This window comes from Dryas octopetala, chromosome 5, assembly GCF_963921425.1.
Source record: "Dryas octopetala chromosome 5, drDryOcto1.1, whole genome shotgun sequence".
Lineage (NCBI taxonomy): Eukaryota > Viridiplantae > Streptophyta > Magnoliopsida > Rosales > Rosaceae > Dryas > Dryas octopetala.
The window spans coordinates 2,834,406-2,858,052 of record NC_141370.1 but is presented as its reverse complement, the minus strand read 5'-3'; the positions used below and the strand labels follow the sequence as shown (position 1 = coordinate 2,858,052).

At 39.8% G+C, this 23,647-nt stretch overlaps 1 protein-coding gene and 1 long non-coding RNA gene across 2 annotated transcripts; both read right to left on the bottom strand.

Moving 5' to 3' along the window:
• Positions 1-12,369: 12,369 nt before the first annotated feature.
• LOC147283556 (uncharacterized) lies at positions 12,370-14,275 on the bottom strand. The gene is made up of 3 exons (XR_015122542.1): positions 14,168-14,275; positions 13,907-14,013; positions 12,370-12,534 (listed from the first exon to the last, which is right to left on the bottom strand). It is a non-coding gene; the product is annotated as an uncharacterized LOC147283556 (long non-coding RNA).
• A 2,779-nt stretch (positions 14,276-17,054) lies between these two features.
• Positions 17,055-20,457, bottom strand: LOC147283555 (protein EFFECTOR OF TRANSCRIPTION 2-like). Its single transcript, XM_086244279.1, has 3 exons — positions 20,114-20,457; positions 19,478-19,834; positions 17,055-18,760 (listed from the first exon to the last, which is right to left on the bottom strand). Exons 1-3 carry the CDS (start codon positions 20,249-20,251, stop codon positions 17,690-17,692), a joined length of 1,566 nt encoding a protein of 521 aa, XP_086100405.1. The 5' UTR covers positions 20,252-20,457; the 3' UTR covers positions 17,055-17,689.
• Between the last annotated feature and the right edge of the window lie 3,190 nt (positions 20,458-23,647).

Below are 23,647 nucleotides of genomic sequence, written 5' to 3'. Positions count from 1 at the left end.
TTTAAACCAACCCGAATTGAGAGATTGTTAAACTCAGATGTATACTCGTCAATGGACATCTCTCATTGCTTCAAAGCATGAAATTTTTCATACAACTCCATTGTAAAATCAGCAGGCAGAAATTGTTTACGCAACTTCGCTTTCATATGTTCCCACGTGTTGATATTTGGCTTCCCTTGTCGAGATCGCTGCTCCTCAACTCGCTTCCACCATTGAAGGGCAATACTCTTCAGTTTCAGCTTGACAAACAACACCTTTTGATCCTCTTCCATAGGCTTCCATTCACAATAGTTCTCTAAACTTGCCTCCCAATCTAAATTATCTTCTGCATGCATCTTTCCATAAAAATCAGAAACTTCAATCTTGATTCCCTCACTATTCAAATCCAAGGTAAGAACCAACCGCTCCTCCAATCTGCCATGACCCGGATTATCTCAGTTTCTAGCAGCATAAAAGGGGTTCTCCACACCTGCCTCAGTAGCGTTGTCCTCATGACCGCCTTCCGACATGTCAAAGGGGTTGCAGTCGTCTTCCGGTCTCTCCATACGGACTGCCGCTCGTTCCTGACGTTGGAGGGTTTGCACCGCTCGTGACAACTCTCCGATCATATGCCGTATCTCCGCCATCTCTACTTGTTGTGCTTGATTGCCTCTGCCAGGGCCTCGACCACGTCCAGCCATGGTGTATACCTAGGGTTTTGCTCTGATACCAATTGATGCAAGACAAGAGCAAAGGCTGCTGTCTAGCAATAGTTTTAGGGCAAAAAACCACTGTAGAGAATACTTCCAGCAACAAACAATAGGAAAAGAAGGAGAATAAAGCTATATTATCAAAGTTGGAACGTAGATAAATGAGTTCTAGGGTTAGGAACCCAAAAGAAGCTCTCAAATCTAAATTATCAGAAAAATATAATGCATAAAAAAACTGTCTATTACAACCTAAGCCTTAAGCTTATATAAGGAAAACATAAACCTAAGATAACTAGGAAAGCATAAACCTAAACTAACTAGGAAAACATAAAGGCAAATCCTTATTAATTAAGATCTAATAATCAAGAAACTAGACTCCTAAATTCCTAATCAATTTAGGAAATTATTTTGGAAACCTTAGCAGATGCTCCTGCATCATTTTGAGTGCCATTATTCGTACTAAATTTTTTTTATCAATATACCGAACATACTTTTTAAGCTAAAGTTCAATTTAGACACTAAACTATAGGGAGTATTTCAACTTCATCCATCATCTATAAAATCATTCAAAAACATACTCCATCTAAAATCTAAATTGGAAAAATGAATTTTTCTTCCTCTTTTCATTTTTTACCCCTCTCCACCTCCCACTCTCGCTCTCTTCCCTTTCAACGACCAACCCTCCCAACCTAGCCCCTCCCGACCCCACCCCGCCCACCACAACCCGCTGGACCCTCCCCTTCCACTTACCCGACTCTCTCTCTCTCTCTCTCTCTCTCTCTCTCTCTCTCTCTCTCTCTCTCTCTCTCTCTCTCTCTCTCTCTCTTTCTCTCATTTTTCTTCTTCTTCTTCCTCGTGTCTCCCTTCTCTTTTGCGTGACTTCGCATAGTCCGGCCATGACCATGCTAACTCCGGCCAAGCCCAGCCATCACAGCACCACCAGCCTGCAACTCTTCTCTCTCCCCTTAACCATCCCTCTCTTCCCTCTCCTCTCCCGCGCGCGACTCCCTCCCTATGCGCACGTCAACCCAACCTAGGCCGGCCTTTTCCCGGTGGCCCAAGGTCACTGGTGGGTCCCCTGGTGCCGGCCATCCCCCCACGAGCTATAGTTGGGGTCAGGAAGGTTGTGGTGGGGGTGGGGTCAGGAGGGGCTGGGTTGGGAGGGTTAGCCGGAGAGAAGGAAGAGAGAGAGAGGTGGGAGGTGGAGAGAGGTAAAAAAGGAAAAGACGAAGAAAAATTCTTTTTTTCAATTTAGATTTTAGATGGGGTAAGTTTTTGAATGATTTTGTAGATGATGGATGTAGTTGAAATACCCCCTATAGTTGAGTGTCTAAATTAAACTTTAGCCTACTTTTTATGTCCAATTTAATTTTAAAAAATGTTAAAATTCATTAGTACACCCAACATATTTCCTAAACTACCTTTACTAAAACCCAACAAATAATTCAAATCATACCCAACAATATTAGTTAACACACCCAACAAACACACCCAAACCCAACTGCATCACCATTCACCACCATCTGCAGAGAGTGCAAAGGCCATCACCGAAAATATGTTCCTTCTGCCACCGCCTCTCATCACCACCAACTACCGGCCACTACCACCCAATTAAGGTCATTTATCATTCCGTGAAGAGCAAAGTGGCTCAACTCATGAGTCGTGGATTTATCATTTATCTAATAATTTATTCCTAATTCCTTTTCATACTCTCTCTCTCTCTCTCTCTCTCTCTCTCTCTCTCTCTCTCTCTCTCTCTCTTTCCCGCCATTGAAGCTCTACTTCCAAAGCTCCCAATTATGCAATCTCAGCTTTCATACACCAAGAAAGCCACAACCCACTTCTCAACTTTTGCTGGTAGTTGATCTTTTTGGGTTTCCCAAATTGATCATCTGGTGATTTCAACTCCAGAATCTAGGATTCTGAGAAATTCAAGAGGTGTTTTCCTTTTGGGTATTTTTAAGGTAGTAGTGGAACTTGCTCAAAACATTGTGCTGGTTTTGGTCTAGATGATGATTGAATTATAGACTTAATATTAAATTTCAGAAAAAATTTATAATTACCCACCCACCATGATAATGGTTTGTGACGAAGCTAGTTACATGCTTTGGAATTTCCTGGGAATTGGAATCTCAGCTTTTCCTTTCCTTAATAGTGGCTTATGCCCTAGGTCGGCTTCGATATGAGGGAGAGCGAGAGAAGGAGGTGGAGGGCTGCCAGAGATATTCTATTTAATGAAAATACCTCAAGTTGAGTGGTGGTGGTCATGTGTTAGCGTCAAATGGTGGTTATGGTGTTAAGGTGGCGGGGGTAGTGTTGGGACCATTAATTGGGTGTGTTGTTGGGTGTAGAGAATAAAATAGGTTGGTTATGATGTTGGGTTTTAATAGGGGTATTTTTGAGAAACTTGTTGGGTGTGATAATAAATTTTTGTAATTTTAAATTTAATGTTGAATATTAAAAATGTGTTGGGTATACTGATAAAAAATTGGGTCCGAATAGCAGCACCCTTGTTATTATAGTTGATGGTTGTGAACCTCATAATTATTATCATGAGATTTAAACTTATGATTAGGGTTGGGCATTAAAATTGGGATATCAAACTCATACCGGTTCCATCTTGTCCCATTCCAGTTATGTCCCATACCGTTTAGATCCCGTAATTTTCGGGATAATCCCGTACCGGTCTAAAATACAATCGGATAGGAACAGTACCAACATTTCAATCTCATCCCGTGCTTCTCCCTCAAACTCTCTCTTCTCTCAACTCTCTTTCCCTCGATTCTCTCAAACTCTCTCTTCTCTCAACTCTATTCCCCTCCCCGTGCTTCTCCCTCTCTCTTCCCAAGTGCTTCGTTTTACAAACATTAAGAGAGCATAAGTTGTTTGCCAAGTTGAGTAAATGTGAGTTTTGGTTAACTGAAGTGAAAATTTTTGGGACATGTAATTTCTAACAAAAAGGTATTGCAGTAGACTCTTCTAAAGTAGAGGCTGTATTGAACTAGAGTCAACCAAAGAATGTCTCAGAGATACGAAGTTTTCTAGGATTGGCTGGTAATTCCAGAAGATTTATAAAGAATTTTTCTCGATTGGCTGCACCGATAACCAAGTTAACACAAAAAGGAGCGAAATTTATCTGGAATAGTGAATGTGAGAAATCATTTCAGGAATTAAAAGCTCGATTGACTACTGCTCCAGTGTTAATTATTCCTGAATGAGGTGTAGGCTACACTGTGTACACTGATTCATAATTACGTGGATAAACTCGCCACTTCCCGTGCAGAGGCACGAGCAGGCAGATAAGCTCGCCACCTCCCGTGCAGAGCGAATCGATGCACAGGCAGGCAGAAATGCTCGCCACTTCTCGTGTAGAGCAAATCGATGCACGAGCAAGCAGGAATGCTCGCCACTTCTCCTGCAGAGCAAATCAATGCACGAGCAGGCAGGATGCTCGCCACTTCCCGTGCAGAGCGAATCAATGCACGAGCAGGCAAATAAGCTCGCCACATCCCGTGTAGAGCGAATCGATGCACCAGCATGCAAAAATGCTCACCACTTCTCATGCAGAGCGAATCGATGCACAAGCAGGCAGGAATGCTCGCTACTTCTCATGCAGAGCGAATCGATGCACGAGCAGGCAGGATGCTCGCCACTTCCCGTGCAGAGCGAATCAATGCATGAGCAGGCAAGATGCTCGCCACTTCCCGTGCAGAGCGAATCACACGGACAAACAGGTATTCTCGCACAACCTCAATCACAGCATTCTCGAAACTAACTCATAACCTTCATTGTTTAATAATAAATTAATGCCCCTTGTATTTCTTTCCAGATTCACCTCTACATATGCATTACCATCAACACTTGCTGTGAGAAAATTTATTCTTAAAACGTTTATAAAACAAGGTCCACTCACTATTTACTTCGAACTATGCCGAATCCTTTCCGAAATTGATTCTTACTCATGACCCCTCACTTGTTTACCACTCAAATCATACCAATACTTCCTCAAAAATTAATTCGATCAATTATGTATAATAATTGCCTAGTCATCATTCATTGATCCTCAAAAATAGATAGTTCTCATCAAATCAGTAATTAATCCTAGGGCAACTTTATAATTCCTAATTAATTCCTTAGCCTCAAATCCTCGTCAATTCATTCTCATGATCCAAATCCTACACTTAGCCTTCCTAACATATAACAATAAACACACAAAACAGACAATTCATTAACGGTACTCTACATTAAAAACCGATAAGTTTCACTCACAGTGCAACCATGTGAAATGACCGAAATACCCTTCATGGCGTCCTTGCTTGGATGTCAAATCCTACAACAGAACGACATCGAGATTGAGATTTCCCGAGCCCGTGTACCAAATGGAACTAAAAGGGTTCCTGAGACTTCAATTGAGCAAAAATGGGTCAAACGACCACTAACTCGCCGCCAAAAATGGTGGTTCTGATGGTGGCAGCGGTGGCAAAATCCTCGAGGATCAATTCTCGTAACCGAATCGACGACCAATTATCGCCGAAAACGCTGAAATCGACGGCTTCTTCCGCCGCCCATCTCAGCCACGATCCGCCGTCGCGAGGGGTTGTCGGAGCAAGGGAGTGGCACGGTAGAACTCGTCGTGGACTGGGGAAGAAGAACCAAGTGGTCGCCGCCCTCGAACCAGCCAGAAAAGTTGAGTCGCCACCGGAGAGTTTCATTCAGAAACCGCGTCGCTGCGCCGCCGTCACGGCTTGGTTGGCTGATCGGACCCCACAGGGAGGTCGGTGGCGTGGAGACGAGTCCAACGCCGGTCGGATCGCTGAAATCCAACGCCGGACGACCGAGGATCGAAGAGAAAGATCACGGGGAGAGAGAGTATCGCGGGGAGAGAGAGAACCGGAGAGAGAGAGAGAGAGAGAGAGAGAGAGAGAGAGAGAGACTGGGGAAGGTGGTCAGTGTCTAGGGGTGCTCGCAGGAGGTCGAGGTCGGTCGGAGGGGGGGTGGCCGGTGATGGCTGGGAGGGGGTATGTGCGCACGGAGAGAGGTGCGAGAAAGAGAGAGAGAGAGAGAGAGAGAGAGAGTGTGTGTGCGGGAGGAAAGAGAGAAAATGAGGAGAGAGAAAGTGATTTTGGATTTTTCAAACCCATTTCTATAAATTTACAAAATTACCCCTCACTTCAAACGCCCGTAACTTTCAAACCATAAGTCGGATCGACGTGTGCTACGTGTCTACGAAGTCGTGGACTCGAGACCTATCCAACGTGCCCAAAGTCAAAGACGAAAGCCCACTAGTTTTAAAAGTCAACTTTGGGTCAAGTCCAATTTAAAACAAAAATTAAAAATTAAATTAAAACCTTTTTAAATTCCAAATAAATTCCCAAAATCCTTAAAATAAAATTTTAAAATATTTAAAATAAATCCTTGAAAAATATGGGGTCTCACAATTTACCTCCCTTAAAAAAATTTCGTCCTCAAAATTCCCAAGGGAAAGTAAAAGCAGAACAACCTTACACAAACACAAGCAAGCACAACCAACGACAAAACACACTTTAGAAAATCCTTTTTTGTTAAAAGAAAACTAGGAAAAGCACAAGCAAGAAGTAAAAATACGATGCAGATCAAATCCTTCACTTGAGAACTGCAGACAACGAGCTTGTCATGTTCCATCCGCATCCATTTTCCAAAATCTTTCGAGTGCATCCAGCTTGATCTTCGATTCTTTCGAGTAGCTTGCCACAATTTTCGATGACTCTGAATTCTCCTTCTTTAGAAATTCCATCGTCATGTGCAAGTCACTCAACCACTTCTGAAGCGTTGCCACTTGAGATTGCAAAACAGTAACCGCTGAGTTCTGGCAAACATACAACAGCCTAGGTCCTACCTGGCTACTACCTCAAAACTCTACTTACTCGGTGAACGTACTAACTCTTCAACCAACTAAAAGTACTACTCCACTATTTCCCTTGAACCCTTGTTCTCTAATTAATAAACTTACTCAAACCTTCCAACTTTTCTAACTGCAAACCTCATACTAAGTCTCAAACTTCAACTTTTCCTTAACTTACTGAGAAGCAGAGAGGCGATGGCAGTGCAGGGGACATTTCTCAAAACTTTCTTAAATATTTTCATGGCTCAAATAAAATACTTTTATGAAATCACTTGAAAATCATTTTGTTTCTCAAACTGGCTTTCACAAACATTTTCTCAACTGATTTTTCTCAAACTGGTTTCTCAAACCTTCTGCAACATCACCATTCCTCACACGGGGAGTGTGGGATCACTCACTTCTCCTCACCTGGTAGCTCGCCACTGCCTCGCGCAGCCGCCCACTCAGGGTCTTGGTCCCTGGGTCTTGCAATCCACACACTTTCGGCCAGGGTCTAGCTCTGATACCATTATGTAACTCCCCGAACCTCGGGCCCATAAAAAACTGAAACATCAACCTTTTAAATCTGTTTTTCTCTTTCTTTTGAGCCATGCACATAAATATAAATAAATAAATTTCTTTCAAATAAAACATTTATGTAAAACTTCCGTATAAAAACATTTAAACAAACAAAGTGGGTCCCACTGCCTCGACTTCTCATCACTGCCTCCTCAACCTGCTTAACCTGCAAAACACAAACCCTACACCACATCCATGGTGTACCGGGTTATACAACAAACCCGGTAAGCTCGAAAGCTCGTATGCATGAAATGACTTAAACAAATATCCTTAATAAATCTTCAATTTTCATACTCAATAATAAACTACAGTAATATCCAATATTACTCAATCACATAATAATTTTATCGCCAATCATCTAAGCATCAAGATAAACATAATTTCTCAAATTCACATCAAATCCCACTAATAATAATAATAATAATCATATTTCTGCAAATCAATTGCTTAATCGTCAACTATTAACCTCAATCTCAAATCATTCACATCCTAATTAATAACCTCAAAGCATAATCACCATCAATTTCATCCTCAAGATTCAAGCTTAGAAATACCAAGTCCTAGCCAAACCAAATCCTAGCAAACAAATGCAATACAAGCACACAATACAAACAATCATCTATCTAATTTCACTCACATGGCTCTTTGAAAATCCCTCAGTTTTAAAGTCATTTCTCAAATCCTTTCGTAAATCGTCTCAAAACTGTAAATCGAACTCTGAAAAACAAATAATACTCTCAGACTGTAAAACTATTAACGTGTCTTAAATAAACGCCATGCCTTACTGAAACTGTTGTAAGACCCCGTATTTTTCAAGGAGTTATTTTAAATAATTGCGAATTTATTTTAAGGATTTTCGGAATTTATTTGGAAATTTAAAAGGTTTTGGTTTAATTTTTAAGTTTTGTTTTAAATTGGGTGTGACCCAAAGTTGACTTTTAAATTAAATGGGCTTTTGATTTTGACTTTGGGTCCGTTGGATAGGTCTCGAGTCCACGAGTTCGTAGACACGTGGCACGCGTCGATCCGAGTTACCGTTTGAGAGTTACGGGCATGTGAAGTGAGTGGCAAACTTGTAATTTTTACGAATGTGGGTTTTAAAACTCAAGAAAAATCAGATTTTTAGGGGATTCTCTCTCCTCTCTCCCCGGTTTTCTCTCTCTCCCTTGCGTCTCTGTTCTCTCTCGCCTCTCACCCTTGCCGCGCCTGTCACCGGCGCGTGGCGGCGCGTCCGGCGGCGGCTGGGCTGGGTGTTTGGCCCAGGTTGCTCACCGTTACTCCCTCTCTCTTCCCCTAGTCTCGGATCACCCAGCAATTGTGCAGAAACCGAAAACCCAATTTTCGCCCGTTTAGAGCTCCGGCGTTGACTCGCCGTTTCCGGCGTCTTGGCGGTCCAGCTCCGGCCCTGGAAGCTTCCTCTCGTCGAGCCGAGCAAGGTGGTATGCTCCGATCATCCACCCGACGCTCCACGACGGCGGATCGAGGCTGAGAAGGCCGGCGGCTTCTCCGACAAATTTCGAGCTTTTCCGGCAATAATTGGCCGTCGACCCAGGTATAAAAGTTGATCATCTTGACGTCTCTTTCGTGTCTGTGTAATTCGTTTACGTTGATTTTGAGTTTTGAATTTCGCGCAGGTCGACCACCACGGCCGCCGCGGGTCCCGCCGCGTTCGGCTGTGTCGATGGCTGGAATTATTGGGTTTTGGCCTCTGGCCAGTCACCCGAAGCCCGTGGGTGAGTTTTTGTGTGGTTTGTGTACTGTTCTAAGTCGGGCAGCCACCTTGTGTGGTGGCGGCCGCCCGTTTCGGTCATTTAGCGGCCATTTGTATTTCTGTTTGTATTTGATTTGATTGTCTGGTCTTAACAGGTACACGGGCTTGGGAAATCGCATTCCCGATGCCGTTATGCTGCCGGATTTGAGATCCGAGCAAAGGAGCCAAAAAGGGCATTTCGATCTTTTCGCGTGGTTAGACTGTGAGTGAAACTTATCGGTTTTTAATGTAGAGTATCGCTAATTAATTGCTTGTTTGTATGTTTGTTGTTATGTGTTAGAGAAGGCCAAGTGTAGGATTTGGATCATGAGAATGAATAGATGAAGATTTGAGGCTAGGAAATTAATTAGGAATTATAGAGTTAGCCCGAGAATAATTGATGGATTAGATAAGAAATGCTTATTGTCAAGGATTTATGAACGAGGACTAAGAAACTATTATACAGTAGACTGTGAGTATGAGTGGCAAACAAGTAGGGGATCGTGAGTAGGAATCAATTTCGGTAAGGATTCAGTATAGCTCGGGGTAGACTGTGAGTGGATCTTTGGTTTTCGAAATGTTTTTGCACATTTTAAAATTTAACTCTTTTCTTGATTTAATTGAGTATGGACAGTTTCTGGAAATGGTTTTTGGTATTATTTTTGGAGAAGTTTTATTAATGATTTTATTTAAGCGGATTTATGGGAAAAATTAAATTTCAGTTTTTATCTAGAAGAATACTTTTGAGATGTGGTTGATTGAGGTATACAGAAGCGGTTTCAAACCGCCATATTAGTACCCCTTCAGCAGGTATATATTGCTCTGCACTCGCCTAGAGATGACTCGGCGGTGTACGACCAGCACTTGCTCTGCACTTGCCTAGTTGGCAGTGTACGACCAGCATGACATTTGCTCTGCACTTGCCTAGTCGGCGGTGTACGACCAGCATTTGCTCTGCACTTGCCTAGTCGGCGGTGTATGACCAGCATCACAGCAGATATAAATTTGCTCTGCACTTGCCTAGAGATGACTCGGCGGTGTATGACCAGCAGATTCCCCGGGTACTAGTGTGGCGTGAGTTTCAGTTGTGGAGCATTTTGAGAAATGAATTTGCATCAGTAAATATTTTAAATGACATTTTCAGTAAGACCTTGTGTTTTAAATCAGTTCAGATTTGATACTTCTTCGTTTGAACAGTTTCATTGCTTTTTCAGTATATCGAGGTTTATTTGAGTTGAAAAGTTTTTAGCCTAAACTATTTTATATACAGTTGATAATATTGATTTCAGCTTGAGAACTGTGTTACTTTCAGAGTTTGATTTACGGTTTGAGGGGATTTAAAAAAAAAATGGATTTGAAAGAAGAGATTTTGAAAATAGTTTTAAAGCTAGGGGATTCCAAAGAGTGAGATGAGGGGGATTTCAAAGAGCGACGTGAGTGAAATTAGTTAGTTTAACTGTTTGTTGGATTTCTTGTGTGCATTTGTTTGCTAGGACTTGATTTGACTAGGACTTGGTAAGTCTAGGCTTGAATCTTGAGGATGGACATTGATGAATGAATTATGCATTGAGGTTATGAGTTAGGAAGTGAACGATTCGAGATTGAGGTTAATAGTTGACGTTTAGGCATTTGAATGACAGAATGATTATTATTATTTTTGGTGGGATTATGATGTGAATTTGAGGAATTATATTTATCTTGATGCTTGGATTATTTTTAGCTTGGAAATTTAAGGATTATATTGAGGATTATTGTTTAAGTCATTTCACTCATACGAGCTCTAGTGAGCTTACCGGGTTATTTGTTTGAATGACCCGGTGTACCATGGATATGGTGCAGTGTGGTTGTTGATGTTTTGCAGGTTAAGCAGGCTGAGGAGGCAGTGAGGAGAAGTCGAGGCAGTGAGACTTATTTTAATTTGATTTAACTGATTTTATACAGTAAATTTTACTTAAATGTTTTGGGCTCACACTGATTTATTAAATGTATTTATTTATTATGTCAAATGCATGGCTCATTCTTTGAAAAGAGGTTTAAATGTCAAGGTTTCAGTGCATTTATGGGCCCGAGGGTCGGGGCGTTACAACTGTCATTTAAAATGTTTACTGATGGAAAATCATTTCTCAAAATACTCCACAACTGAAACCTCACACCACACTAGTACCCGGAGAACTGCTAATTATATACTGAGGTAACTAAGCTCGCCACATCCCATCCATAGGCACGAGCAGGTAGAAATGCTCGTCACTTCTCGTGCAGAGCGAATCGATGCACAGGCAGGCAGGAATGCTCGCCACTTCCCGTGCAGAGCGAATCAATGCACGAGCAGGCAGGATGCTCGCCACTTCCCGTGCAGAGCGAATCAATGCACGGGCAGGCAGGTATTCTCGCACAACCTCAATCACAGCATTCTCGAAACTAACTCATAACCTTCATTATTTAATAATATATTAATGCCCCTTAGATTTCTTTCCAGATTCACCTCTACATATGCATTACCATCGACACTTGCTGTGAGAAAATTTATTCTTAAAACGTTTATAAAACAAGAGCCGAATCCTTTCCGAAATTGATTCTTACTCATGACCCCTCACTTGTTTACCACTCAAATCATACCAATACTTCCTCAAAAATAGACATTTCTCATCAAATCAGTAATTAATCCTAGGGCAATTCTATAATTCCCAATTAATTCTTTAGCCTCAAATTCTCGTCAATTCATTCTCATGATCCAAATCCTACACTTAGCCTTCCTAACATATAACAACAAACACACAAAACAGACAATTCATTAACGGCACTCTACATTAAAAACCGATAAGTTTCACTCACAGTGCAACCACGTGAAATGACCGAAATGCCCTTCATGGCGTCCTTGCTCGGATGTCAAATCCGGCAGCATAACGACATCGAGAATGAGATTTCCCGAGCCCGTGTACCAAATGGAACTAGAAGGGTTCCTGAGACTTCAATTAAGCAAAAATGGGTCAAACGACCACTAACCCGCCGCCAAAAGTGGTGGTTCCGATGGTGGCAGTGGCAGCAAAATCCTCGAGGATCAATTCTCGTAACTGGATCGACGGCCAATTATCGTCGGAAACGCCGAAATCAGCGGCGGAAGCCACAGGCTATCTCAGCCACGATCCGCCGTCGCGAGGGGTTGTCGGAGCAAGGGAGTGGTACGGCAGAACTCGCCGTGGACTGGGGAAGAAGAACCAAGTGGTCGCCGCCCTCGAACCCGCCGTAAAAGTCGAGTTGCCGCCGGAGAGTTTCGTTTAGAAACTGCGTCGCTTGACAGGACTGCCCCCGGATTCCACCCTGAAACCTGGAGAGGTCCTGTGGGGTCCAAAACTAAGGAAAATCCTACTGAAAATTCGGCAGAACCGCCCTCCTGAAAGTGGACTAACCCAAAATTACAAAACCTGTAAAAGCACTTCTAAAACATCAACCACCTCTACCACAACCAAAAAGGGTCTCAGACCCACTCACAATGCCAAAACAAAAAGTTCTCATTCACCAAAGCACATGATAATCAGAGCATAACTAAACTTCCTTTACAATATAAAAGTTAATTACACAACTTAAGGGAAATGACGCCGAAGATCTGAAAGTCCTGCCTCGACGTGGTACGGCCCAACCTCAGCGATTAATAATACCTGGGGGAAAACGTTATAAACAAAATAAAGAAAACGTGAGATCACTCTCAGTGAGCGGACATTATATAGAAACAAAGCATTTAAGTTATTCATTCTTTTAAATTCCTTTCAAATCAAATCTCCTCTAAAACCTCACATCACTCTTTGAAATCCCCCAGTTTTAAAACGATTTCCAAACTTTAAGAGTGTTATAAAACTAATTAAACTCCATAAATTTAAATAAATCAAAATATAAGTTCTCAATAAACAACCTTCTAAAATAAAGAGTCATAAAAACATTATAACGAAAACCTTGATAAAGCTCAAAAAGAAAATTCTCAATCAAACCCATATTTAATAAATCCTGAAGGTAACAATTAAATCCCACCATGCTTATACCCTGAAAACCAGGCCATACACCTGTGCAGAATTCCTGCATCGCACAGGCAGACAATATCCTGGCCATACACACGCGCGGAATAAAATCCAAACACGTGCAGGGTCATACGTGCATGCAGAGCAGCCCCCAAAGGGCGAAGCATCCCGACATACGGCCCAAAGCCTATATGTGTGCCATGATGGGTCCCAAAGACCTATCCAAATCCAATAACCTGGAGGGTACTACAAGGGTGGTTTGAAAACCATTTTTCCATAACCCAAATAAATCTTTTTTCCACCAAGAATAGAATTGTTGTACTTTCCCAAGAAACTTTAATTTCCATAAACTTATTGCATAATTCCAATTTAATTTCAATATGCATAAATCAAATCAATCTTTTCGACCAAAAACTTAAATAATAAAATAAACTATATGTATAAAATAAGGAACTAGATTTCCTTTCCAAGATCCAACAACTCAGAAAAACCAACCTGTAAATCCATGTTTTAAACTTATTTATGAAAGCATTTGAAAACTGAAATTTGTCGCCATATATTAAATCCAAAATCAATTTAAGATATTAAGCATGATAGAATTAATAGAATTTTTATAGATTCTTTAGGAAACCAAAAGTCCACTCGAATTTACTATTTCTCAATTAAAACTCAAGATAATCAAATAAATAAATTTATAAAGTTTAAAAATGCTTTTAAAAATAAAAGTCCACTCACAGAGCAACCGAGCTATGTCCAATCCTTTCCGGAACACCTTCCCATCTCACGATTTAACACTCGTTGCCACTAATTATAGCCGGAAGACGAAGCTCCATTGACTTATTACAAAAACACGTTCACTTTAAAAATTCAGAAATTAAGTATATGAATTTCAATTGAGAAACTAAAACGACCAAACGACCCTCGTGGCGTAAGTGAAGTCTCATACTAAATTTCCATGATTTATCCCATCTTATCAACTCAACTCAACTCAAATCAAACTTACAAAACCAACTTATACCTCTGGTGAAAGTTTATTCGACAAATGATACGGGGTCGGTTTTTATATTGAAATTGAAGTTTGACTCTCAATCGGTTTCGGGCAATAAATTTCCGAGTCACTGCAACCTGCCCACAACAACGATGTACCATCAAACACTATTCAGAGTTCACACAAGGTAAAATTTTGGCTATTACATAGTCGAAATGGGCGGCAGCCGCCACTAGCTGTGGCTGCCCGAGCCTATTTCACCACAACAACTCAACCACAGTGCACTCTTACCATGGAATTGGCTTATGTGGTGATAGTAGAATAACACAGAAATCAAACAACATCCAAATCGCCGCCACCAGTGGTGGAGCTCATTGTGGCAGCAGCGGTAGAGAATCTATACAAGGAAATTCTCGATCAATTCAAACCCAAAATTTAATAGAGATTGTAAAGCATTTAAATGAGAAGAAAAAAAGACAGAGAACAACCCAAACCGCCGCCAAGAACAGTAGACGCAGCGGCGAAGCTGGAGTTTCCAAATGGGGTTTTCTATCCTAGCAACAATTGACTCAAATCACCACAACCAATAGCAAGAGAAGGTCGAGGGGGTCGAGGCCAACAGTGGCCGACGTTGGCCGGAAAACACGAAACCTGTCGGAGGTGCCGCGAACTTCTCCTCTTCGAATCGCCGCGTACGGTGGTCGTCTCGGCAAGGTGATGACACCTTTGTGCTCGGCTCATCGAATGGAAGAGATGTGGGGTGGTCGGAGGTTGGAATGTTGCCGGAAAAGCGAGATCGCCGGCAGTGAGTATCGGCTTATCTCTCTTCGATATGCCGCCGGTGGTGGTTGACTGGTGAGAAGGAGGTGTGGGCTGTGATGACCCGTCAGAGAGGGTCATTTTCCGACCGATGGGGTGGTCGGTGGTCGCCGGACGGTGAGGAAGTGAAAGAGAGAGGGATCAGTGAGAGAGAGAGAGAGAGAGGAAGAGAGAAGTCGGGGGGGGGGGGGGAATACCTGCGTGTAAGTGAGAGAGAAATAAGAGCTTCTTTTTTTTTTTTTCAAATTTGGATCCTTCTAGAATAATCCATAAAATGTAAAAGTCTAAAATGCCCCCAACCTTTGCTCGTCCGTAAAAATGAATCTGCAGTTCCGATTAACAAATCGTCCGTGCCTACGCATTCGTCAGATCGAGGCCTTTCCAACAAGACCAAAATCAAGGTCAAAAACCAAATAAATATTTGAGTCAAAATTTGAGTTAAACCTTTTTAAAATAACACGTTTATAAAATAAAACAATAATAGGTAAAATTCAAATAAATCCATTTTCGTGAAACAAAATGGGTTACCAAAAAAATTTCAATTTCTAGCGAAAAATTTAGAAGGAAAATGTTCTCGAGGTATTACAGTTCAACTTCCTTTAAAGCCTTGTAACATCAAAGTTAAGTAAAAACTCAAATTTGTAGTGAAATTTTGGGTCGGGTCGTTACATCGCTGCGCCGCTGTCGTTGCTTGGTTGGTTGATCGGACCCCACAGGGAGGTCGGCGGCGTGGAGACGAGTCCAACTCCGGTCGGATCGCTGAAATCCGACGCCGGACGACCGAGGATCGAAGAGAGAGAGAGAGATCACAGGGAGAGAGAGAATCAGAGAGAGAGAGAGACTGGGGAAGGTGGTCGGTGTCTGGGGGTGCTCGCCGGAGGTCGAGGTCGGCAGGGGGGGCTGCGCGCGGAGAGAGGTGCGAGTGAGAGAGAGAGAGTGTGCGGGAGGAGAGAGAAAGTGATTTTGGGTTTTTAAAACCCATCTCTATAAATTTACAAAATTAGCCCTCACTTCAAATGTCTGTAACTTTCAAACCGTAACTCGGATCGACGTGTACTACGTGTCTACGAACTCGTGGACTCGAGACCTATCCAATGTGCCAAAAGTCAAAGACGAAAGCCCACTAGTTTGAAAGTCAACTTTGGATCAAGTCCAATTTAAAACAAAAATTAAAAATTAAATTAAAACCTTTTTAAATTCCAAATAAATTTCCAAAATCTTTAAAATAAATTCTCAAAATATTTAAAATAAATCCTTGAAAAATACGGGGTCTCACAAAGTAAGTATGAAAGTTGTTGGGAAAAGAAAAGTATTGAATTATTGGAAGTTTTTGTGTAATTGAGTCCGAACTCTCGGTAGGTACCAGATCTCAAGTCAGTCTAGTTTGCGCAAGGTTTTTATCGGGTAATTCGGGACTGACGACAAGGAGAAGGACAAGATGACTAGCAAAAATGGGAATTTAGGTTGATGGTATTTTGGATGTTAGTCTATATATTGAAACACTCGAGACCACAATGGTAAAATGCACGATATGGGATGTGCGGTCTGTTTGTTTTAATATATAGGTTAACGGGAATAGAAATAATAGATCGAATTGGCATTGCATCAAACATTATTTATATTTATCATCATGTAATATTTTCTTGTCACTTAGTTTAGTTTAGTCAATTGTTCATGAGAAGGGTTTCTCTACTGGGCAAAGGTTGCTCACCTCTTTATAAATTTTGCAGGTACTGAAATGGAAACTTAAATTACTAAAGCAAGAGAACATAATGTATATATGTACAAAGTTGTGTGGTGTGCTAGAATAAGGGACGACCAGTGAGTAGTTTATGTAAAATATGATTTTGTGTAAATTATGTACAATATAATTAATGTAAGTATTTGTTTATTAATTGTTTTTGGGTACTTATTTATTATTTTTGTCATATCTTGATTTTAAAATTTTTTTTCTTTAATTAAGATATGATTCACACCTTAACTCAATAAAATTAAATTAGTATGAGTTGGGACGTGACAGTTCACTACATCAAATGGTCATTAATACCATAGTGAATAATTCATGGTTGTAGTCTTAGAGTCTTCATAAATTATCAAATAAGAATAGTGTCTTATTCTTACTATATACTATATCTTCTATTAAATCTATATTTAAAAAAAAAAAAAACTTTTTATATTATTTCAACTTGTTCCAGCATTTTGTGGGTTTTGATCTTTTACCATGCACTTTAACTAGTCTTCTAATCATCCCATGTTGAAAGAGATACATTCATATTTGGCGAAGGCTGATTAAAATACCACAAACAAATCCTAACTAAAACAAGACTAATTAACAACCAAAGAAAGAAACATTTAAAAGTATAGGATGAAATAAAATGAAATTATACAACCATCCCCCTGCTTCTAAAAGAAACAAGGTACAACATTATTTTACAGGGCATGTAACACATTAATAATACAGAAGCCTACACTACAACACAATCCCAAAGGCATAACAATCAACAACATCTTTAATGTCAAGAATAATTTATTTTTCATAAATAAAACCAAGTGGAAACTGATCTCCTTCCCTTGTGTTGTCTTACATTTTCTTACATGTGACTAAACTTCATCCTAATTCAAACCTAGAGATGGAACTACCTGCCACCATGCCTTTTATGCTACTGGACATTGTGTTTGAACCCAGATCACCCACATGAAGTTTATCTTCTGCTGCTGACTTGGAGATAAATAGATAATTAAATGTACCCTTGTTCCTTTAGGCTCCTCACAGGCCCACACCTCTTCAAACAAAGAAATATTCATCACCTAGATTCACCCCACCTAGTAGTATAATAACTTTTATTGGACTCTCAAAACTTGGGCTTGCACTTCAGCAGAGTTGAATATTGCAGATGAATTCAGGTTATAGTGTAAACTCCCACAAGTATATGGTTCAGCAACCACATCATGTACATATTTTGAATTTTCTTCTTTCTCTGACTCTGACTTGGATTAATGAATTCTCTTCCCTTTATGCTTAGCACACCTTTTCCTCCCTTGAATCGGATGGCTTCTACAAGGAGAGCCATCAGACAAGATGAACCCACATATTGGAGTGAATATCGGAGTGAAGCTAATGGGAGGATTTACAATTCTTCTCCCTTTATGCTCAGCACACCTTTTCAACCCTTGAATTGGATGGCTTCTACAAGGAGAGCCATCAGACAAGATGAACCCACACATCGGAGTGAAGCTAATAGGAGGATTTACAATTCTTCTCCCTTTATGCTCAGCACACCTTTTCAACCCTTGAATTGGATGGCTTCTACAAGGAGAGCCATCAGACAAGATGAACCCACACATCGGAGTGAAGCTAATAGGAGGATTTACAATTCTTCTCCCTTTATGCTCAGCACACCTTTTCAACCCTTGAATCGGATGGCTTCTACAAGGAGAGCCATCAAACAAGATGAATCCACATATCGAAGTGAAGCTAACAGGAACTTTAACTAGTGGAAGCTCTACTGGATCATGGTTGGCATTTGGTGCATCATGACTATCAAACTCTCTGTTTCTGAAATTACTGCATTGTGAATCTACATTGCTGTTTGATACCCCAACTTTAATTGACCCATTAATCTTCATCCCTTTGTGTTCAGAACACCTCTTTCTTCCTAGAACTGGTGGCCTTCTACAAATGGACCCATCACCTACATCCACCCCACAAATTATAGTATTCTCCTGAGTAATGTCACTTCTATCCAAGACTAACCTAGGCTGTGATCTGCCAGACTTAAAAACTCGAAAAACGAGGTGGTGGCTCTCCCCATCATCATAAGTACTGAATTTGTCCTCTGTTGGAAGCACTTTGCTAGATTTAATTCTAATACCCACTTTCTTTTGACTGAAAGGCAGAAGCTTCTGGGGAATATTAGAAAATTGCGTAGTGCTTGAAGAAATTTTCTTAAGTTTTTGAAAAACATCATCAGGGCGCCGCGCACCATTAATGCTTGTGTTCCATGCATAATCAAATTTGCTAAGCAGCTCAGTTTCTGTTTTCAACGCATGACTTTTGTTTTCCATCTGTTTGACAATCAACAAAGAATCAAGGACATATCATAAATTCTGATTACATGCCCAAGCTTGCATGCAGAACTGCTTCCATACATGCATAATGGCAAGCACATCAACACAATTCACCATGCTTCATTCACAAGATGAAGAGGAAGAAGCACCCACTACCTAAACCCTTAGCGTTCTATAGAAAGGGGAAGAAACAATGTTTTATAACTTAAGAATAACCATAATACTATAACCTCTCTTAGTGATTAGTATTTTCAGTGACCCAGCGCAAATAACTTTCTCTGTCAATTTTCACTATTTCCAACCCAGTCCAGACTCCAGATGATGTGGTAATTGTATGAATATGAAGATTGAAGAGAAAGACAAAAAAAATAAAAAATAAAAAATAAAAAAATAAAAAATAAAAATAAAAAATTTAAAAAGCAATCCCCTGTCCAGTTTGCAGCCTCTGATCTTTACAGGGTCTGATAGGGACTCCTTAATAGTACAATCAGTCTCAATTAGTAGAAGAGTATTGACATAACATGCATGATATAACACAGAACAGAGAATGATAGTGGTAAATAAACAAATGCATGACACATCTAATTCAATTTTATCACCCAAAGAAAACAAGAGACTGCATAACACAGTATCATCAACACTGACATCAATCACACAAAACAACAACAAAACACAATTCCTGCTTAAAAGGAAATGAAATACATATGTACTTACAGGAGCCCATCTATACACAACGTGGTAGCCTTTAGACAGTATCTCCTCAAACAATCCAGGCCCCTTTTGTAAACAGTCACTGGGATGACCAGTTGAGCAGCCACTGCCCAAATGAGCACCTGAACGACCATATTGCTGAAGTCGTGTCTTCACAATATCAGCTTGTCCAAGGTACACCGGGACTATTTGGTCCAGGTCAAGCTTGCCAATCTCACGGCCTAAACCAGTGCGCAAATCGGCAATCCCAAGTTCATAGACTCCTGGACCCTCCCTTTTAGGGAGGCATAAAACTCTGTATCTTTCAGCTCCTTCCTTGCCCACTGAATACTCTTCCCAATCAGAAGGGCCAACTAGAATCTAAAATTCCATAACATATAGAAGAAACCCAGAAATGTAAATTCCATTTAAAACTGGATTCCGGGTAATAACAGAAACTTAATTAAAGCAAAAAATGTTGGAGTAAATTTGGCAATTTTAACACTTAGCCAGTAACCCAGATAGCAAAGATTGAAGATATAGTGACTGAAATGGTAAAAGTCTCCAAAGATTTCACATTTTCACATTATCCTCAAGTCGAAGATAAATTTATAAACCAAAATTTCAATTCTATCAGAGAGGAAAGCGAGGTAAATTTACCTTCCATTTGGAGAAGCGAGAGTCGTGTTTGATGCGCTTGCAATCTTCCCTCTTCAACCTTGAAACAACAAGGATCAAGTCGCTGCCTACCATTTGAGGCTTTGTGCCTTCTTCAGTCAGGAAATGACCGTTCATCATGCCCCTTATCAGCGCGAAGATCTCGGAGATTGAGTATGGGTTAGAGACGCAATCGCCGATGATGACGCGTTCACCGATCTTCCTCTCACTCCATCTATGATGCCGATCTCGCCGATGGTGAACTGCTCTCTCTCTAGCACAAAACCGAACACAGCACTCACGAAGCTTTCAGGAGAAGCAGAGGAAAGTGGGTGAGAGGGAGTAGAGAGAGTGAGAGATAGAAGAAAGAAAAGAAAGCCCTTTAAATTCATTTAAGGTTAAATATAAAAATGGTACATCAACGCTACAGTCAATCTCAATTTGCTAGATTAACTATAAAAAGTGTCAATTTAGTTCACAAATTTTTCAAGTTGTATCAAAGCAATACAAACGTTAACTTCCATCTGAAAATTAACGGAATTGGTTACATGAAAATATGATAAACGAACTAAAATACCTCTGAAAATGTGGTCATTTATTGTGCATATGACTAGTTTTTGTTAAATTTTTCGATAGAAATTAACATTTGTACTGCTTTGTTACAACTTAAAAAGTTCGTGGATTAAATTGACACTTTTTATAGTTAGTGGACTAAATTGAGATTCATTGTAAAGTTCGTGGACCATTTTTGTATTTAACCCTTCATTTAAAGAGTCAACTGCTCTCTCTCTCACACAAAACCGAACACAGCACTCACTCTTCAAATTAAACTATCCTAAATTAATTTAGCCCTTTAAATTAATTTTTTATAGAGTGTAACACCATTACTTTTTTCTTAATAACTAAAGCCCATATCTTCTGCCAAAAAAAAAAAAAAACTCATATTTAAAATCTTAGGCCGCGTAGGATAACAACAATCCATTAGTTTTTTATTATTTACAAGTTTTACCATTATGCAATTAATGTTGATTTCAGATTTCTCTCTCTAACAAATCACTAAATTTTAAAGGATAATGTTATTGGCATTCTAAAAAGGTTATCATGCACTCCAACATGTAAAAAATTTTGGATTTTTTTTTTAAAGTCCATTTCATAAAATAGATTGTTTTTAAGGCCCAACCGCTACAATATTTTACTGTACCGGCCCACTTTTTAACAGTCCAACAGCTACAGTAACGCCGTAGCAGAACACTGTAGCAAACTACAGTAATTTTTTTCCAATATTTTTTTTGAACGCCAATTTTTTTTTCCCACATTAAAATAGAAAAAAACCAACAGTAGCAATATCAAACAATAGCTAATTTCAATTTTTTACTATTGTTGAACAAAATTTGTAAATAAATAATAAATATTACCCAACATAATTTCACCCAAATTCATTTATGGAATGAGGGTTTTATTATTTTGGGTACGACCCATTCAAGATGGAGTGCATCTCTTAATTACAGTCCCTTGACTCAAGGGAATACCCTTTGATTCCAATTGCAATGAAACTAACAGATCATCTTGCAAGTGTTTGGATTTCCAATAGGTAAACGACCCATTGAAATAGAATTTATTTGTGATTGCGGTTGCACCTGTATTTTAGGTTGCCTACGTACCCATTGCAGGATCAAACCACACGTAGTTCCGAGGTTTTAGGATTTAAATGGGTGGATGACCCACTTAAAAGATTTGTGTAACTTGGGTAGGGTTTAGAGCCCTTGGATTTGATTTGAGAAATTAATTCAGAGACTTTTAGTGTGAGACAAATTTCTGGGAAATTTGGATGTATTTGATTGGGCTGTGGTTGCACCTAAATTTTAGTAGGTTGCCTACATACCCATGACGGGATCAAACCGAATGTAGTTCATTACAATGAAATTTGAGAAATTGCGAAATTAATTCGGTAACTTTGTGTGAGAATTAATTTCAAAGAAATTTGGAGTAATAGAAATTTGATTTGACCGCGGTTGTATGTGAATTTAATCCACATTGCCTACGTACCCATTGTGGGATCAAACCGAACGTAGTTCACATGAAGAATTTGACTTGATTGGCTTTGTGCCATTATGGAGTTGAGTTTAGGATTTAGATTTGAGATATTTGGTTTTGTACCAATTTAAGAGAGATGGTTTTGTACAATTTGAGAAAGATGGTTTTGTACCAATTTGGGAGTTTAAATTTGGGGTTTGGATTTGGTTTCGGTTTTGTACCGATTGAGAGAATTGGTTTTATACTAATTTGAGAGTGTTGGTTTTGTACCAATTTAAGAATTTGGGATTTGGAGGAAAACGTGCCCATTAATATTTTTTTGTATCATTTATTTGTTTAATGATACATTCTTTTATAATGGGCTCACATGAATTTGAGAGAGTTGGATTTGATATGTGCCCACTAAATATTTTGTATCAATTATTGATTAATTGACACACTTCATTTATTAATGGGCAAAAATTAATAAATTTGAGAGATTTGAATTTAGTTATGTGCCCATTAACTATTTTGTATCAATTATTTATTAATTGACATGCTTTATATTTTAAATGGGCATAATAACTTTGAAAACAAGCTGGGAGCGTTCTCAATTAGGGGGTAGCTCTTAGCCTTTGCGGGCCCAAGTCCAGTAGCTTTCTGACTTAGCTGGCCTGATGGATTTGAGTACCGCAGCACTACATCAGCCAGGCTTTATGCCATTTTCCTTTTTGCTTAACTTGTCTTTGTGTACAGTAAACATTCATGCCAACTCTTTAAATGCAGCAGCCCACATTTGCTTTATTCTTACTCCTTGCTGTACCCGTAGGCTTGGCTTGAAGTCTTGAAGGGACCTTGGCACAATAGTCCATAGAATCCAAGTCACGTTGCTCTGATCTTGCTTATGCAAAAATTTCATGTAACACCCCGATCCTCGGGCCCATGAAAATACTGAACATCAAACTGTTAAATCTGTTTTCTCTTACTTTTGAGCCATGCACAACAACATAAGTAAAAATAATTCTGTCAAAAACATTTTAAACAAACCACTGAGTAAAAACAATTAAATAAGTCTTTCTGGGTCCCACTGCCTCGTCTTCTCCCCACTTCTTCCTCAGCCTGCTTATCCTGCAAAACACAAATCCTACACCACATCCAAGCATCAAGAAAATCAAAATATCTCAATTGCACATCAAATCTCATCAATAATAATAATTATACTCTGACAAATCAATTGCATAATTGTCAACCATTAACCTCAATCATTCACATCCTAATTAATATCCTCAATGCATAGACACCATCATTTCCGTCCTCACGATTCAAGCCTAGATTTTACTAAGTCCTAGCAAACAAATGCAATACAAGCAACCCAACAACCATCTATCTAATTTCACACACTTCGTTTCTTGGAAATCCTCCAGCTTTATAACTACTTTCAAAAATCTCCTTTCAAAACCATTTTTAAATCCCCTCAGCCATAAGTCAAACTCTGAACTGAATTTATCCTTGGAAGCTAATATC

Bases quoted from the DNA above. Each gene is read 5' to 3' on its own strand.
- LOC147283555 (XM_086244279.1), bottom strand. From the start codon at position 20,251: ATGATGAACGGTCATTTCCTGACTGAAGAAGGCACAAAGCCTCAAATG. The intron at 19,835-20,113 runs GTAAATTTACCT...ATGGAATTTTAG, and splicing joins CTCGCTTCTCCAAATGGAAG to ATTCTAGTTGGCCCTTCTGA. The intron at 18,761-19,477 runs GTAAGTACATAT...ATTGTCAAACAG, and splicing joins TTGTGTATAGATGGGCTCCT to ATGGAAAACAAAAGTCATGC.